General features: G+C 42.7%; 1 protein-coding gene across 8 annotated transcripts in view; it reads left to right on the top strand.

Moving 5' to 3' along the window:
• GIGYF2 (GRB10 interacting GYF protein 2) overlaps positions 1–18,212 on the top strand; it is a 173,100-nt gene that overhangs the window by 100,884 nt on the left and 54,004 nt on the right. For all 8 annotated transcript variants that reach the window (XR_012656383.1, XM_075068594.1, XM_075068591.1 and 5 more), the window contains 9 exons: positions 9,382–9,599; positions 9,691–9,853; positions 9,939–10,139; positions 10,459–10,649; positions 11,652–11,811; positions 15,260–15,426; positions 15,862–15,953; positions 17,037–17,144; positions 17,783–17,883. Coding sequence is in view for 7 of the 8 variants with exons in the window: in XM_075068594.1 (XP_074924695.1) it covers positions 9,382–9,599; positions 9,691–9,853; positions 9,939–10,139; positions 10,459–10,649; positions 11,652–11,811; positions 15,260–15,426; positions 15,862–15,953; positions 17,037–17,144; positions 17,783–17,883 (1,401 nt within the window). In the remaining variant the exon portion in view is untranslated. The remainder of the gene's footprint in view (positions 1–9,381; positions 9,600–9,690; positions 9,854–9,938; positions 10,140–10,458; positions 10,650–11,651; positions 11,812–15,259; positions 15,427–15,861; positions 15,954–17,036; positions 17,145–17,782; positions 17,884–18,212) is intronic.

Below are 18,212 nucleotides of genomic sequence, written 5' to 3'. Positions count from 1 at the left end.
GTAAGTATGTGATGTGTAAATCATTCATGTTGAGGGCTTGTAAGTCAAGGGAAGCACGTCTCAAACTTCACTTGCTGGAGCAATCAGTGTGTGTTACCTCAGATGCGAAGGAGCTTCCAACTCTAAGGTATGCATGAGGGGTCATCCTGAGTGCCCATTGAAGCAGAGATTACACTCAAGGTGGGGAGAAGAATGTAGGAAAGAAAACCTCCTTATGAAACCAGTGCATCAATACAGTTGACTCCGGCAATCAGTTGGTGCCAAAGTTGATGCTAGCACCTGAATGTATGGGTGAAACTGAAAGAGAAGGCTAAGCTGAGACCAGACATGGCTCAAAAATAGGCAAGAAGAAACATCGCTTCTCTGAGGATAAGAACAAGTCCTTCACCAAAGAGTAGTGTTGAGAGGACAGACATTGCCGACATCAGTGTTTGCAAAAGCACTGGCACTGACACAGAATTCAGAACCAGGATACCCCCACATGAAATCTGATGGATCCCCCTTAAGGACAACAACAGCAAGAACACAGCACCATGCACTGAAACCAGAGCAGAGACCTCATCCTTCAGTACTGCCATTTGAGGAATGACGTTACTTGTTAGCATCTCCGATCTGTGTGTTTTCTCTGGCTTTGAGCAGAGAGGCCTCCCTGCTACCATTCACAAGTTACTTCAGAGTTGGCCCAGGAAAACCTTACCACAGGGCACTGACCTTACACAAGCATGAATGGCAACTGGTTGACCAGGACGTGACCCATTCAGCATGCCACTGTGGTGATACTGGCCCTATTGCCAATTGACTCTTTTTAGTCTCTGCAAACAACCCAGAATGCCAGAACTTTTGCTTTAGGGGCGGCCTGACTTCAGGATCACTACTCAATACCTTCCTTCTGCAGTTGAACAGGGGCTTGCTGTAGGCCTTCCCACTGATTCCCTTGATTCCCAGAGTGACTTCCAAAATTAAGAGACAAAGCCGCAGTCATTCTGGTGGTTCTGTACAGACAAAAGGAGATCTGGCTCACAAAGCCATTGTAGTTGTTCATCCAGCTTCCAGGCCATAGAATCACAGCCATCTACTCCATCGAGCTCTGAAATCGCTGCACCTGACTTCATGGCTGTTCACTGTTTAAGCACCAAGGACAGACTGTTCCCTATAATTTCAAAAGTCCTATTTCAAACCAGGAAAACATCTGTCAGAAGGACAAATATTTTCAAGTCGAAGAGGTTCTCGATATGGGCTGTCCAAAATGATCTACACTCAGCCCAGGCCTTTATACTTAAGATCATTGACTACCCAACACATCTGAAGCAGACAGGTCTCTCACTCAGTTCTATCAAAGTCCACCTTGCAGCAACTTCAGCTTATCACCTGCCTATTAAGTCATGTGGGGACTTCTCTCACCTCATTGTAGTGAAGTTGCCGAAAGAGTTACTTCATACATATCCAGAGAACCCACTCCTGACTGGGACGTCAGTGTATTTTTGCTGACACTCTTTGAGCCTCTGTGAGTACTCCCTGTACACACCACACTCTGAGAACAGTCTTCCTAGTGGCTATCACTTTGGTCAAAACAGCAAGTGAGCATCACGTGCTCATGGGTGACCCTCTCTGTACAACATTCCACAGGAACAATGTGGTGCTGAGACCTCCTCTGAGATATGCCCCATAAGTAGTTTCCTGAATCATCGAAATTACATATTGACTTCCCAAAACTATATTTGGCATTGGGAGAAAAATTACACACACTATATGTATCCAATTGTTACCACTGGATCCCATAGCCCACCCTCCATCTCTGCTGTTGGGTGTCTTTAGTTGCCACCGGCTTTTAACTGAGAGGATCGTGATTGCTTTGCCCATTAATGCCCTCACACAAGAGCTTGAGGAGTTACATGAACTGTGTGACCCCAGTGAATGCTGCTACTTTTTAAAAATATCCAGTCTTGTGCGCATGAAACACACGCGCACCTCCAGTGGCCTACACATTGTTGAGAGCGTCTCAAAGAACAAGTTGTTACTGTAGGATAAGGAGCAGTTCTTGCAGTTACTACACACTCTTCTCCCTCCTCCATTACCCACTCCCTTCAAACTGCTATCTGTTTTGTTTTAGTAGTTAGTAATAAGCCTGAGGGTTAGACTAACATATTATCAGATGTTTTCTGTTATGTGGGTGGGGGAGAACGAGTTAGTTTGTTATGGAGAATGATTCATCCTGTCCTTTCCTCAGACATACTGCTGCTTTGTTGCACAGTTCAATTGTAATTAAAACTGCTAAAACAGCACCTCATGACAGTAAGATGTGAGGTGTTACCCAGGTTAGGTTTGCACTGTAGGTGCACTTTTATCTAGTACCAACAAGTTACTCTTATAAAGAAGAACATACAGACCTTATGAAGTTAGAAGTTCATGTGTATGTCAAGAAGTTCCGTAGTACACAAACTCCATAGAAACATTCTGGAAGTTCCCTGTAGTTCTCTCATAAGAAATCTTATTGCCTGTTTGATTTTTGATCTGTTGTAGATTGCTGGCCAAATTAATTATAGGTTAATCTAGTCATAAATACTAGATAGGTATAAAATCTATCATTCTTAGACTGCTTCATGCTTTGAAAGATCCTCTAGCATTTGAGATGGAATTGCCAGACTCTTGACATGGAAGTGGATGAGTTAACAGGTATACCACAATGGTGTTTCAGCTCAGATGGCTACAGTTTTGTTTGAATTTTTCTCTTAATCCATACTAGGTCACAGGCCCCTGAAAACAGTTTTAATACATTCCTGTTTTTACACTGAGCAATCAGTTTAAGTTAACAATGGTGTTACCTGGTTCCACTTGCACATTTCAGAGTCTTTAGATATTACCAGCCATATGTCCTAAAAATAATCGGTAAAGCCCTCCCAGCAACTTGCCTGCCTCCATTTATTTAGCTCAGCCTTTTCCTTTCAGAATTGCCTCTGCATATACCCACATGCTAGGATGTATGTACCAGACTCCCTTTTACGGGTTTAAAACAGTGTAGAAAAGTGTTAGGCCATACTGCACATGAATTTATGTATGGCTTACTCTTGCACAGGATGAACAGCTGTTCTAATTTTGTTTTGTTCCTTTTGTTAATAAATAGTGAGTATTCAAAATACAAATCTTGTTTCCTAATCTTATGAGTTTATTTTCTGTACTATTTTAAATACTTTTTTATTAGTAGTTACCCAGTGAAAGGCAGTTGCCTAAGGTCTGCTTAGCTTTTGAAGCTTCAGTCAGGAATATTGGGATCATGAAGACAGGCCAAAGTTACTGCTGGTAAAGCAGTCGTGTTATACCTACAGACTTATCTTTTAAGATCCTTGCTGAAATCTGCTTCATTGATTCTGAAGGTTTTAAGTGCCATGAATCCAGAATCATAGGACTGGGAGGGATCTCGAGAGGTTATCTAGTTCCGTCCCCTGCACTCACGGCAGGACTAGGTATTATCTAGACCAGGGGTGGGCAAACTTTTTGGCCTGAGGGCCGCATTGGGTTTCCAAAATTGCATGGAGGGCCAGTTAGCGGAGGCTGTGCTTCTCCAAACAGCCAGGCATCGCCTGGCCCCGTCCCATATCCGACCCCTCCTGTTTCTTGCCCCCTGATGGCCCCCTGCAACCCCTGCCCTATCCAACCCCCCTGTTCCCTGTCCCCTGATAGTCCCCAGAACCCCTGCCCCTGACGGCCCCCTGCCCTATCCAACCTCCCCCCTCATTCCTGACTGCCCCCCCAGGACCCCTGCCCCCTGACCGCCCCGACCCCTATCCAGAGCCCTGCCCCGACTACCACCCCAAACTCTGCTGCCCTCTATCCAACCCCCCCATTCCCTGCCCCCTTACCATGCTGCCTGGAGCACTGGTGGCCCAGAGCACCAGGACAGGCAGCTGCACCACCCGGCTGGAGCCAGCCGTGCTACTGTGCAGCACAGAGCACCAGATCACGCCAGGCTCTGCAGCTGTGCTGCCCCAGGAACTCGCAGCCCCACTGCCCAGAACATTGTATCAGTGGTGGAGTGAGCTGAGGCTGCAGGGGAGGGGGAACAGCCGGAGAGGGGCCAGGAGCTAGCCTCCCGGGGCAGGAGCTCGGGGCTGGGCTTGAGAGTCCTGCAGGCCATAGTTTGCCCACCTCTGATCTAGACCATCCTTGACCGGTGTTTGTCTAACCTGCTCTTAAAAATCTCCAGTGATGGAGATTCCACAACCACCCTAGGCAATTTATTCCAGTGCTTAACCACCCTGACAGTCAGGAACTTTTTCCTAATGTCCAACCTAAACCTCCCTTGCTGCAATTTAAGCCCATTGCTTCTTGTCCTGTCCTCAGAGGTTAAGAACAACAATTTTTTCCCTCCTCCTTGTAACAACTTTTTATGTACTCGAAAACTGTTATATCCCCTGTCTTTTTTTTTCGAAACTAAACAAACCAAATTTTTTCCCTCATAGGTCATGTTTTCCCTCATAGGTCATGTTTTCTAGACCTTTAATCATTTTTGTTGCTCTTCTCTGGACTTTCTCCAATTTGTCCACATCTTTCCTGAAATGTGGAGCCTAGAAAATTTGAAATAAAGTTCTTTATCATAAAAGACCTTCATGTCACCCTTACCACAGTTGGGTCAGTGCACAGTTTTCTCTCCCTCTCCTGGAGATACTCTGTCTTGATGGTCAGCCTCTCTGTCGATTCTAGATTTCCAGTCCCAGTCTCTAAGGACTCCTCCCAGTAATGCACTGCCATGGCTTTCCAACTATTCTTATTGTTCAACAGAATCCAAAGAGAGCACCAAGTGTCATACATCAGAGAGTCCAGGGCTTCCTCCAAATCCCATTCTTGCACTCTCAGACAGCGCTCTGAGAAGAGTAGAGCCAGAGATTGGGAAGCATGATGGAGACATAACTGGGTTCCAGCACCATATCCATTTTCTCATTGGCTGTATTTGATGCCTTGGGGGATGTCCCGGGCATCAAGTTGGATGTCTCAGCTCCCTTATAGAAGGGAAGTTTCTCTGTACAGTTGTGGGAGGTCTTTTGTTGATACTGATCAACCTGCTGACACGGATTAGCAGACCGAGCTCGACCAGCTTCAGAGCAATGAGTGACCTTGGAGGTGGAAGACCAACTTCAGAAGATTTCTTCCTTGTTTCCTTTGAATACATCATCCTCATCACCAGATGAGGTTCAGGTACCTGAGGTGTCTTCCCCTGTACCTGATGGCTTCAAAGTCTACAAGGAGGAGCTCCTTAGAAGAATGGCAGCTTCTCTTCATTGAATTCCCAGAAGCTCATTGATATTCTGTACCCAGCTGTGGCAGGAACGGTATAGCCCTTTCTATCAGTGAGGTCATTGTGCAGCCCATCAAGACCTTGGGCAAACCCTTTCATCAATTCCACCAATGGCAAAACGTACTGAATGTGAATATCAAATTCCATCCCAGGGGCTCAAGTAGGTTTATTCAGAACCTGTGGTAGGTTCACTAGTAGTAACTGCAGTAAATGAGAGACACTGTCAAGGGTGGGCCAAAGTTCTACCCCCACAGAAGGGGGTGCACAGAAACTTGACTTTGTTGGGGGAGAGATGTATTCAATGGTGAGATTACAGCGCCACATGGTCAATCATCAGGCCTTATTGGACTAGTATGACGATTCTAATGGGGAGGCAACATTTCCGTTTGTGAATAAATTGCTAGAAATCTCTAGGGAACCAATTCCAGTCTCTTGTCGCTGAAGGTTATCAGGCCTTTCAATCAGCTCTGCAGGCTTCCTGGGATATAGTAGATTCAACAGCCAGAGCTACGGCAACACCGTGGCAGCAGTAATGATGTGCTGTTATTTATGGTTGCAGTTGTTGTGGATTCCTGCAAAAGTACAGCACAGGATTGAGGGCCTCCTTTTCAGGGGCTGTGCTTTATTCTCATCCAAGATGGATGAGGCTTTATACGCAATAAAGGATTCTAGAGCAGTCTTAAATCTGTAAGCCTCTACATGCTGGCCACACAGGGTACATCTATACGGCAATAAAAAACCCGCAGCACCAAGTCTCAAAGCCTGGGTCAGTTGACTCAGGCTTGGGCTGCAAGGCTAAAAATTGCAGTGTAGATGCTTGGATTGGAGTCCAGGCTCTGAGACCCACCCCCATTATGAGGTTTCAGAGTCCAGGCTCCAGCCCCAACCCCAGCCCGAACATCTATGTTTCTGTTTTTAACAACGCAAGTCTGTTTTTAACAACCTGCGCCAAACATGGTCTTTTATTGCATTTGCAGACATACCCAAAGAGGACAAAATATCATTCTTAATACCAACTGAGACAGCAGTTCTGCCCTACCAGTAGCCTGATATTCTGAATGCCAGCAACAGTCTCAGGAGTCTTCTGTCTCCCACCACCTCAGCCACGTCACCCAGGCAATGACAAGCCTTAAAGCAGCATGTTTGACTCGTTTTTCAAGGACAGCATGCTTACCAGTCCAGACCCTACTGGCCTTTCCCCTCCTTTTGGTTACAAGCTATCCCATTTTTTGCATGCTTGGCAGTTGATCACCTTGGACAAGTGGGTGCTAAGCACAGTGGAATTAGGATATACCCAGCAATTTCTTCTATCCCCAATCCACCCCCTTTCCAGTCCCTTTTCAGGGATGTCCCTCAAGAGTCTGTACTAAGACAAGAAGTGCAGACTCTGTTGTTTAAGAGTTGTAGAAGTGCCATCTCCTTCATTGAGGAGGGGATTCTAGTCCCAATACTTTCTAATACTCAAAGCCAGAGGGGGAATCAGACCCATCCTAAACCTTTGGAACCTATACAGATAAAGTTCTGTATGACGTCCCTGGCTTCTGTTGTCCCTTCCCAGTACTCCTGAGACTGACATGCTGCCTTTGACTTACAGGATGCCTAGTTCAGTGTTTTTCTTCCCAAAACCATGTATATGCAAGGATGAACAAATGCTGAAATTTTGGATGTGCATCGAGCTTCGACTTTTTATCTGCACTGAACAAAGCCCTTTTGGGTTTCTTCCCAGCTTTTTGTTTTCTATGCAAAACAAATTATAGGTCATCCTGTTATAGCACAATGACTCTCAAAATGGAGTACCAGCTGAATTACTTTATTTTAGGCTGCAAAGGGCATAGCACCTCCTGAGAAGTTGACAGCACACTCATCCAGAGCGCATTCAGCCTCCATAGCGTTCATGGGAAATGTTCCTACTGTGATCTTCTGCAGGAATAGCAACATGATCCTCTGTCTATACGTTTACTAGACAGTATGTAGTATCACTGTATCAAGAAAGATGGAAATGTAGGAAAAACAGTCCTTGCAGTCCGTTTTCCAGTGAGACTCCAAGCTCCGCTGCCTTGTATAATTGGGAGTCTCTTACAGTGTAATGGGATGTATGCAGGCACTCCCGAGAGGAAAAAATGGTTGCTCAACTTCTTATAAGTGTTGCTCTTTGAGATGTGTTGCATATGTCCATTACGTGATCCATCCTTGTGCCCTAATTAATCAGATACTACCACTTGGATTTTGTGCAAAGAAACTGAAGGAGGGGTGGGGTGACTCTGCCCTTTATATTCTCCGTTAGAAGCACAAGGAGACGGCGGGTGGGCAGGGCTGCCTGTACGTGTACTGCTAGGGAAAACTCTCCTGAGCTGATACACAAGATGTGCACACACACCTACAGAGTAATGGGCATATGTAACACATCTTGAAGAACAGTTTTGAGAAGGTAACTGTTTGTTTTTTCCTTGTGCTTCTATTTTACTGTCATATCTAGCATTACTGGTTCTTCACTGAATAGAATTTCCTTCTTCTTATAGTTAAGACATAGTTTTAGTTCGGTGTACATTTGCCATTTAGTTGTTTCACACAGGTTTTCATTCCTCATCATTTTAGAGAGACTTTCAAGTTTTGGAAATTTCCTTAAATCTTATCAGGATGTTGGAATGTTTCGCTTTACATTTTGTAAAAATGTTCACAAATAATGCAAGAATTCAACACAAAACATGCTGCCTCTTATAATCTGTACATTTTTTTAGTTTACCATTTAGAAAAACTTTTTTATGGTTCCTTTACAGTTACCTGTATGTTTTAGGCCTCATCAAGAGTGTTAGGACTTGCTACTTTCCATCAGAAAGGATCTGCCAAAGAAATGTGTTTATTAAAGAGAAAAATATCTGTTACTGGAGTTCTCTGAAATATATTTACCCCATTAATCCATACTTATTGAATCTACATTTTTCCTTAAGCATTTCTAGAGATTTTAATCCAGAATGAAAAGTTCTGAGGGAACAGGCTCTAAATTCTTTAAAAACTCTTTTACTTTAAATCAGAATCAGAAATAAAATAGAACAGACTTTTGCATATCAGTACTGTAAAGGTTGCATTAAAATATTAATTGGCTATATTGCACAACCCATCTAATATATATTTTAAAGACATAAACAGAGCATATTAAGCTATATATCTAATCAGAAAAATAGAAATAGAAAATATATATGCAGTGTGGCTGAGACAGTATTGGAGCCTCACTCTTTGCATTTCCTTGTTAAAATGTAATTTTAACAGCTCTACCTTAATTTTCACTGACTATTGTTTACATTAAATTTCCTGGATTTGTAAATTGAAAATAATGAAAAATAGATTTTGCCTAATAGTGTTAGCACTTAATTGGGCAAATTTAAAAATTTATACCTCATTGAGGTGAAGTTGGGGGGAACTGAGTTTTCCAGCTTATTTCCCCAACTGAATTTGTTCCAGGCAACAGCTGCTGGGAGGTTCTAGTCAAAGTACCTGGAGAGAAGGAATGTGACAAAGGCGGAGGGGTCTTTGCTAGATTTTAACAAAATGCCCTCTGAGTATGCTCAGAAATAAGATAAGATTCAGAAGTAAATTTTTTTATTTCATCCTCCCCTCATCCCACAGACTAGCATGCCAGGTTTCACGATCCCATGACTCAAAAACTGACATACCCCATGGTGGTTGGGGAATGAGGGGGCGGGGGTGGAGAGCAAAGCAAAGGAAGCATTCTTTGTTCCATCCTTAAATACATCAGTCATTGATGGCTAGTGTAGTTATCCTACTGAATAAAATCATGCCTAATTTTGTAGTTCTCATTTTGGTGCTTTGGCTACGTTTCATGACATGCAACTCTTTCTTAGGCTGTTTTTTTAACAGTGACTTCAGATATGGGGCTTTATAAAGGGAAATACTCTAAGAACTCCAGCTATTTTTTCTTTAAAATGCCCATTGACGGATGGATTGTACCCTGTAGTGGTGATCTGAATTTTTGTCACAATTTGTCCTCTTTTTTTTTTCCCCTGCCCCGTCATCCTTCCAAATAAGTTTGTCCCGTGAGACTGTCTTGTAAAGTTACTTTCCCCCTCCTTTAGACGGTCCTCGTTCTGCAGGCTGGCGAGAACCTATGGAGAGACGGCGAAGGTTTGAATTTGATTTCCGAGACCGGGATGATGAGCGGGGTTACCGACGAGTGCGGTGCGGCAGTGGCAGTATGGAAGATGACAGGGGTAGTCTTCCTGAATGGTGCTTGGAAGATGCAGAAGAAGAAGTGGGAACATTTGACTCATCTGGGGCTTTTCTCTCATTAAAGGTGAGAACCTTCCTTGCATCCTGTATATGATGTGAATAGATTTCGTGTTGTGGCAAGTAGTCTGTAAAGTTATTTGTGTTTGTGTCTATAGAAGGTTCAGAAGGAGTCAATCCCTGAGGAACAGGAAATGGATTTCCGACCTGTGGAAGAAGGTGAGGAGCCTTCTGACTCTGAAGGGGGTCATGGTGAAGAAGCCAAAGAGCTTGAAAAGACAACCAAGAGGGAGGGGGATAAAAGAGATACAATAACTGCAGGTAAGAATGATTTCTTAAGTATCCATAATACACTGCATTCTTAAATTTTAACCTCCTAAATTAAACCAAAACCTTCAAATGTTAGAGGCAGCAGAAGAAGCAGTCAGAACATCTTCGCCATCTATCCGGTCAGGTACTCCACCAAAACTCCAGCCACAAGACCCACTACAGGCCAGTCTATTTGAGCGGAAGGAAGAGTGTGTCCCAGAACGAACAGAAAAAATGGAAGATAAAGAGAATCAAACAGCGAACACTCCGCCATCCAAAGTGCCCAGTAGAGGAGAAGGTAATAGACTGAGATACATATGACGTTTGGTGGTATCTCTGGGAGGGTGTAGTGGTTAGATTATATCTTCAGAGAGATGACAAAGGTGGGTATTTGAGGCAGAAAACTTGCTGAGTTAATCAGCTGCTCTCATAAGGTTTGTTGAAAGCGCTTTCAATTTTTATTAAATTGGCTGGGAGAGCTTTATTCTAGTGCTTTCAGGTTACTGTGTGTTATCTTTCTCAAATGTTTAACTTTGTAAGAGCCATTTTCCTGTGATCTGTATGTATGTTGTATGTGTCAGAGGAATTTCATGGCCCACTTTTAATTCTTTCTCTAGATCTGACTCCTGCTGTTCAACCTTTGCCACAGATCTCTCCAGCTACAGTTTCTCCTGTTCATCTTTCTCCTCCTCTTTCCAATACAAATCCTGCTCTAAAGCCACTTCAGACATCAGTCTCAGCTGCTCCAGGCATGGGCAACATTCCTGCTGATCCAGATGATGAAGAGGGTCTCAAACACTTAGAGCAGGTAGAATTTCTCTAATTTTTTAAAATTCCTCCTCTCTTTACAGAATATCAGACAATGGAAAAACACTGAATGAATGAGCCATTTCTGATGGAACTATAAATAAAAAAAAAAAATAGAGCAATGTAACTTGTAAAGTCCTTTGTGGGCAATAGTTTTTCAAGTCCTTTCATGCTCAGGCTAGTTCTGTGCTATAGTCATTGTGTTGAGAAAAAAATTAAAGCATATAGTTCAGTTTCTTAATATTGGAGGTTCCTTCTGGCACTGTTTGCTTCGAGTGGAGTTCAGGTAACAATTTATTCCTTTAGCAAATGTCATAAGTCGAGTCATAAATCTGGCAATCAGTAACCCTCTCTCACCAGTATAATCTGTTACTACAGATTCTGTTCAATAATGTATCATGAATTAACCAAAGTTTCATAGCCTTCAAGTAACAAGTAGACTTTCTGTATGCCCAGATCATGTGATGGAGTATTTTAGAAATCATGTAAGAAAAAGTTTCAGATAGGCATGTTTTGCTTGTCATATGTAAGCGGCATTCTGTAACAGCTGAATAAAAGGGATCAAAGTCTAGTCTAGTGATTAGTAGTAGATGAGACTTCTTCCATTCTAGTGTATTCATTTCTGTGTTCCGTTCCTGACTCTGTCATTGGCTGTAGGAGACCCATTGGGCAAATCCCTTTAATATTTCTTTGATCAGCTTATCCATGTATAAAATGCGCACAATATCTAACTCTCAGGGTTACTGAGAGACACTTCAGTGTTTCTAAAGCCATTGGAGAGACTTGCATAGAGTTATTGTAGAGGTGTGGAGTACATTATTAAAGGTGCAGTTCTCCAGTCTGTTAACCCCCTTGTAGCCCACCAAATATGGATTTTGAGCTTTCTAGTCCTGAAGTTTGTGATGGACACCAGGCTATTTGGTTAGTTTCATCTTATGCCATCATGTGTGCGCACTAATTGTAATACAGTGTTTTCTAGCATGTCTCTTGCTCTCTACTGCAGCAGGCAGAGAAGATGGTGGCATATCTGCAGGACAGTGCATTGGATGATGAGAGACTAGCAGCAAAACTTCAAGAGCACAGAGCAAAGGGTTCCTCCATGCCATTACTCCATGAAGCCATGCAGAAGTGGTACTACAAGGATCCTCAAGGAGAAATTCAGGGTAGGTCTGTGCCCTTTCCACTTCCTCTTTTGTGTCACAGAACTGTTAAGAGACGTTCACAACAAATTTATTCAGTCCCCAAAATATACTAAAATAGAGCTGTGCTACTGTGTAGGGAGAAGAGCCATTGGTGCAGGGATTTCACAGCTCTAGTGAGAGAGATTTAGAAGAGCTATCCCTTTACCCAGTACATCCCATGCCCTGTAGATTGCCTTATGACTCATTAGACTCTTCTATAAGTTTAGGTTAAGATAATTTAAGATTTGTTCTCATACATGTATGTAGCAAATCGGAATTCCTGATACCATGGGACTGAAAATCTATAGATGCTTGCGGTTTCCCCACAATAACATGCGATCCTGGAGCTGCAGCAGGCTCAGCAAGGACAGCGAAGTTTAACTAAACCTGGACCACACCTGTTAGAAAGCCGTAGGTGGCGAAACTACTTTCTCACAATAGAAGAGCACTCTGTTGTGTGTCTTCAGGATCAGGCTTTGGGGGGAGCATGGAGTGGTATATTTGAAATCTTGTGTCAGCAACAGTATTCTCAGTTTAGTTGGTGTTGATTCTACTCTGAACAGGGGGTTGGACTAGATGACCTCCTGAGGTCCCTTCCAACCCTGATATTCTATGATTCAATGCATGTTCAGCTGTCAATATTGGAAAATACTCAATAGACTTGCTCTGACACACAAAAGAGAGATTTCCTGACATCAGTGTCTCCAGACAAACTCCTGAAAGTTAAGGTATCTCCCATCATCTGTGTATTGAAGATGTAGAAACAATGTCATTAAGCAAGAAATACTGTGTAAGTACTTCATTTCCCAAAAGATAAATGGGGATATGAGAGCTGCACTTGATCTAAATTGATCAACATACCTGAGGTGGAAAAAAGTTCCTAGTAGAAGAAATCTCTGTAAGGAACTTACTGATATCAGTAGATTTTAAATTTAACACACCAGCACATAACCCAGTTGGGAGAGTCATCCCATTTACCTGCATTTCTGTTCTCTCATGCGATGTTTCAAGTCCCAGTGTCTTTACTAAAATAAGAATGAGGCTGGGGGCACTCCCATGGGAGTTGGAAATAGGCATTTGACTATTGTAGGACACTTACGTATCAGAGATCTCGTGAGGAAAACAGTTCATACAGGGCACTAAGCCACCATAATCTTCCTGCAATAGCATAGATTTCTGGTAGGGATGTAAATAACATTTGTTTGTTTTTTAAAGTAAAAGTTTAAACTATTAATATATTACCAGTTAAATGTTTAACCATTAAGGAGTTCACAGCACAGGCGGGGAACTAGTGGTACGGGTGTGTATGTATGCTGCAGCACACCCGTGTTTTACACAGGGTCCTGGCTGCCTGGACTCTGGGTGCTGGCAGACAGTGGAGTTTAAACGTTAACCAAATACATTACCAATAAGACTGCTTATTGGTTAACCGGTTAACATTTTACATCCCTAGTTTCTGGTCAACGTGGAGAACAGCCACCTGTTTCTAATACTGAAGGCTCAACACCTGAAAGTAACTCTGGACACAGCCAAAGATCATGTCTTAATTTCCAATGACATGCAACTGAAAGTTGCTGACTTATTCAAAAGTCAGCTACATCTTGATCAATAGTAAGCTTCTTAATGCAACTCCAGGACATGCTAGTATTGTGTGGGCAAACTCTCTAGTGGGCCTGTATCAGCCAGGTCACTAAAGATTTCTACTCCCTTTCTAACTTTGTCCATTCTGTGCCACTGCAGCCTTTGTCAATAATTATACCAAAGGCATCTCAATAACTGGTCATGTCTCAGGGGCTTGCAATCTGTACAGAGTTCTTCAGTTAATACTCCCTTCCAGGGATCCCACTCACTCTTATGAACATCTACAGGCTATTAGTATGCAAAGGTCTGGAGAGGGTCAAATGCCTAAGTAGCTAACAGAGGGGTAGCCATGTTAGTCTGGATCTGTAAAAACAGCAGGATTCTCTGCTGCTCTTAAGTAGCTAACCTAATTTATTATGTGCAGTTTTGCAAACTATCTGCTTTGGGTAGATTTTTCCAAGAGTGGTCTGTGCCAGCATCAGAGGTCTTGCTTGTTTTCAAGCTTCTACGGGTGATAGGAAACACCTCTATGAAGTTTCTGGACATAAAGGGTACAGGGAAGGAATTTCCCTGGTGAGCTTATTAATATTTTTTCCTTTACATTTGCTCATGTGGTAGAGCCTAGAGGCATCAGTCTTAATTTGTGCTTGACACTGTATGTACAACGAAATACCAGTCCCTGACCCAAAGAGCTTGCACTCTAAGCAAGGAGTGAATATATTCTCTAAATATGCCAGCTGCGCACAGTTCTCATTCCTGGGTCTGAGCTCAAAATGGGAAGAGTTCCCTTGTTTCTAAAGGTGTTTAAACCGATGAGATCCATGATAGTGGAGCAGAGTGTAACTCAGGGCCTTGCTTGAATGTTGCTTGCCACCCACTGCCACAAGTACATGTTGCCCTCTGAATGATTGGGAGTTCCTCCTTGACTGAAGTTGGAAAAAGAGCTCCTGTAGGAGGCTGTGCCATATTGGCTATTGGAATCTGGTGAAGAGCTGGACCATTGAGTATAATTCATTGTTGTTTGGATTTGACCTCTAAAAAAGAACACTGTCCAGCTTTTCAGGTGTTTTTCTTTTGGGATTTCTCTACAGGAGAGAGAGTCCTTCACAGAGGGGAAGATTACTTAGTCTGTTCTGCTTCTCTGAAGACATCCTCTTACAGGATTCTTACTAACCCTCTCTTCTCTCCTCACGTTGGAGATTACCTTTTTTCAGGTGTATTTCTCTGCATATTTTTGATCTGACGTTGGCTATCTTTAATGGTTTTGTGAGGGTTTGTCTCCACTGCATTTGAAAGAAGTGACTGGAATGTTCAGTGGATAGCATTTATACTGAGTAGCAGGGGAAGTACCTCTTCCAGTGGGTGGGGTCCTGGCTCTTTACATCATTACTTTCAAAAATAAAATAGTCTTCAGATCTGAGGGAATTCTGACAGTCTTCTGCTAAGAAGCTAAAACCCAGGAGCAAGAATCTTACAAAATATCTTCCGAGAAGCAGAATTACAAGGTGAGCAATTTTTCCTTTCCTCCACCTTGCTGCTACTAAAATATTATCCCAAACTGTGTAAATTGTACAGAAAAATAGGGTACAAGTTACACCATATAAATCATACACATTACCTTTATTGTCAGAAGTGCTGAATTAACTCTGTTATTTGAAGGAAGAGATCTAGGATCTGGAATAAATGTGCAGTCCCATAAGTCATTCAGAACAGTAGAGCAAGGCGGACTTGGAATTCAGGAGCCACTGACATTTAGATATTGTATCTATTTTAAGAGTTCCATGCTCTTGATTCCCTACATACTGAACTTGACTTTTGTGTCTTCATGTATTGGTTGGTGGTGTTGCAGGTCCCTTCAGTAACCAGGAGATGGCAGAGTGGTTCCAGGCTGGGTATTTCACTATGTCCCTGTTAGTAAAGAGAGTATGCGATGAGAATTTCCAGCCACTTGGAGACATCATGAAAATGTGGGGCAGGGTTCCTTTCACTCCAGGTCCAGCACCACCTCCACATCTGGTAAGCACTTGGCAATCATCATAAGTCAAACAATGATTTTTTTTAAAATGAGAAATGTTTTTCTCTGTGTACTGTCATAAATCCTTGATCTTGGAAGTTCATGTGCTCTCAGCATCAAGTTTGGAATCCTCTGGAAAACACCAGTTCTTGGAGGAGAAGAGAGGTATCACTGATTTCGCTTAATTTTAAGCATATACGTACATGTTTTGTTATATCGAGGCATTAGAGCTTAGTCCTGATGTTTGATAAGAGCTGTGCATCTCTGTCTTTTCAACTACTGCATGATTTTTTGCATGGTCAGAAGTTTTGATCAAAATGCATTCTGATCTTTACATACTGATGGGTGTACCATTTGTCCTTTCTGTCACCTGTTGAGAGCAGTATTAGAAGTGGTAAATATTCACACAGTTAATAGTGGCTTATTCTCAAACACAGGGCGAGATGGACCAGGAGCGACTAACTAGACAACAAGAACTTACGGCACTGTACCAAATGCAGCACCTCCAGTACCAGCAGATTTTGATACAGTAAGATCACCAGTCTGAGATCTGCTAGTGGCTGTGTTCTGCTCTGCAGTTTTAATAAGCTGGGTTCAGCTTCTGGACATTGTTTCACTGGGCAGTAGGGCTGGGAATGCTGCAACTCCAACAGCAATGGCCTTACAACCTAGAGCTAGCTTCCTCAAGCATACTTTATGGTGTCGTCTTATTCCTTAAGCAGTACATAATTACTTTGGTGATATATGTTTGGTCACTCGCGTGCGCCTTCTCTCTATAATATAGCAACTTGCTTGGTCAAAATGAATCCTGACCCTCCTTGCAAATTGTGTTTTGGGAGTTTGGAGTCGGTTAGGACAGAACATCTTCAGTGTTGTGAGGGGCATAAAAAACCCCATGCAGAGCACTCTTTTTGTCTGTTGACTCGTTGTTTCTTGGAGATGCCAGGAACTATTGAAGACTGTAGCCTGATATCAATTTTTGCCCAGTGAGATGGGAATTGGAGTCCGTGGGGTCTGGCCCATTTCTAACAACTTGTATGTGAGGAGGCTAGAGTAAAGAAAGCAATTAGAGATCTGATAGCTTTTTTGATTGTGCTGAAGATGTGTGCCATTTTCATGATCTTTGAATGATGGTTGTTAATATAGGATTGCTAATGTCAAGAGGTTTGTGACTGTAATGGGAATGTGGACATGACTAGATATTTTACAGTTAGCTGGACAATTACAAAATTAGGGTTAGCATATGAATTATATCTATATCAATTTTGGGGAAAGCGAAGTGCAGAAGGAGTTAGGAATGGTACAAAGTATAGAATTGGAAAGGAGTAATTAGATTGCATGGTTGGAAGTGAGAGGGATGAAATTTTGTTCTGCCCACATAGGCCAGGTTACTGTGTTGTTGTTTTTTTTCTTTTTTAATACCCTAACTCTTCTCAGATCTCATTTTGTGGTGTCCTTCAGGAATCAGTGTGAGTACATATAGTTTGGTTTATTGGATTAGTGGGGATTAGACTGAATGGAAACTGAGATAATGTGGGACTTCCACAAACGGGATGTTGCATAGTTAGATACAGTGAATAAATTCCAGTGAGACTCTGCTTCTCTTTTGAAGACAACAGTATGCACAGGTGTTGGCACAGCAGCAAAAAGCAGCCCTCTCATCCCAGCAGCAGCAGCAACTGGCTCTCCCCTTACAGCAGTTCCAGGCCCTGAAGATGAGGTGAGTGTTCAGATCTCAACTGATTACTCTCCAGCTTAGACTGTGGTTGTTAGTGTGATGTTCTTCTGTTGCCTACATGTGTCTGTTTCAGAATTTCTTGGTCATATGTAGGGTTGTGCGTTAAACTTTTTTCCAGCCAGTGTGGGTGTGAACTACATGGAAGCTGATGGATGCTGAATGCTTGTTTTGTCCATGGCTTCTGTTTGGAGAGGACTTAGGAAAATGAGAAGACTCTTCCAGTTAAAGTCCTGGCTTGGCACTGTTATGGGGAAAATTGTCACCAAAGTCCTGATCAGCATTGGTAAAACACTGTTATGAGGACACACAATGTGCTGGAATTCAACTAGCAGAGGCAGGTCAATTTTATAATTTCAGATGCCATTGAAAACGGTAGCCTGTGACCTGCTGCTTGTAGTATCATATTGCGAGACTAACCCAGCACTTGACTGAACAATCTTCAGACAAGAGAGAACTTTCTGCATAGTACTGTCAGCATCATGTTTTTGTCTTAAAGGCTTGTAGGGAGGGGAATGAAGGAAAATGCAATGACGTGTTACTGAACTAAAAATTTCCACTGTGTGTTCAGAGTAGACCTGTCTTTGGAAGTGACATGTTAAATCTTCTTGTTTGTTTTACAGAATATCTGAACAGAACCTGATTCCATCTGTAACAAGGCCTGTGTCAGTACCAGAGGCTAGCTCAGTTTGGGAGCTTCAGTCAACAGCATCACAGCCCACAGGTAAGAGACTACTTCTAGTAAAGTCCCTAGGTCCAGAACCAGAGCCTTTCTTTTAAACTACTGCATCTCTTTTTGACACTTGCTGGAGGTGAGAGAGATCAGCCTTTGGGTATGTCAGCTTCCATTAGAAATGAAAACAGGTCTTCAACTCATCTCATGCTTGAGAATAAATTCCATTTTGAATGGCTAAGGAGGGCAAGGTGATAAAGCTGTGCATCATCACCAGAGATCTTCAGCCAAAGAGATGTAAAAATGTAGCAAACTGAATTTTGTCCAGGATTTGGTGGTAAAGCCCAGCCTAGACCCCTCACCTTGCTGCTCCTGTGCCT

Source organism: Chelonoidis abingdonii, chromosome 8 (assembly GCF_003597395.2).
Source record: "Chelonoidis abingdonii isolate Lonesome George chromosome 8, CheloAbing_2.0, whole genome shotgun sequence".
Lineage (NCBI taxonomy): Eukaryota > Metazoa > Chordata > Testudines > Testudinidae > Chelonoidis > Chelonoidis abingdonii.
Note: the sequence above shows the minus strand (reverse complement) of the source record. Positions and strands in the feature narration are given on the sequence as shown.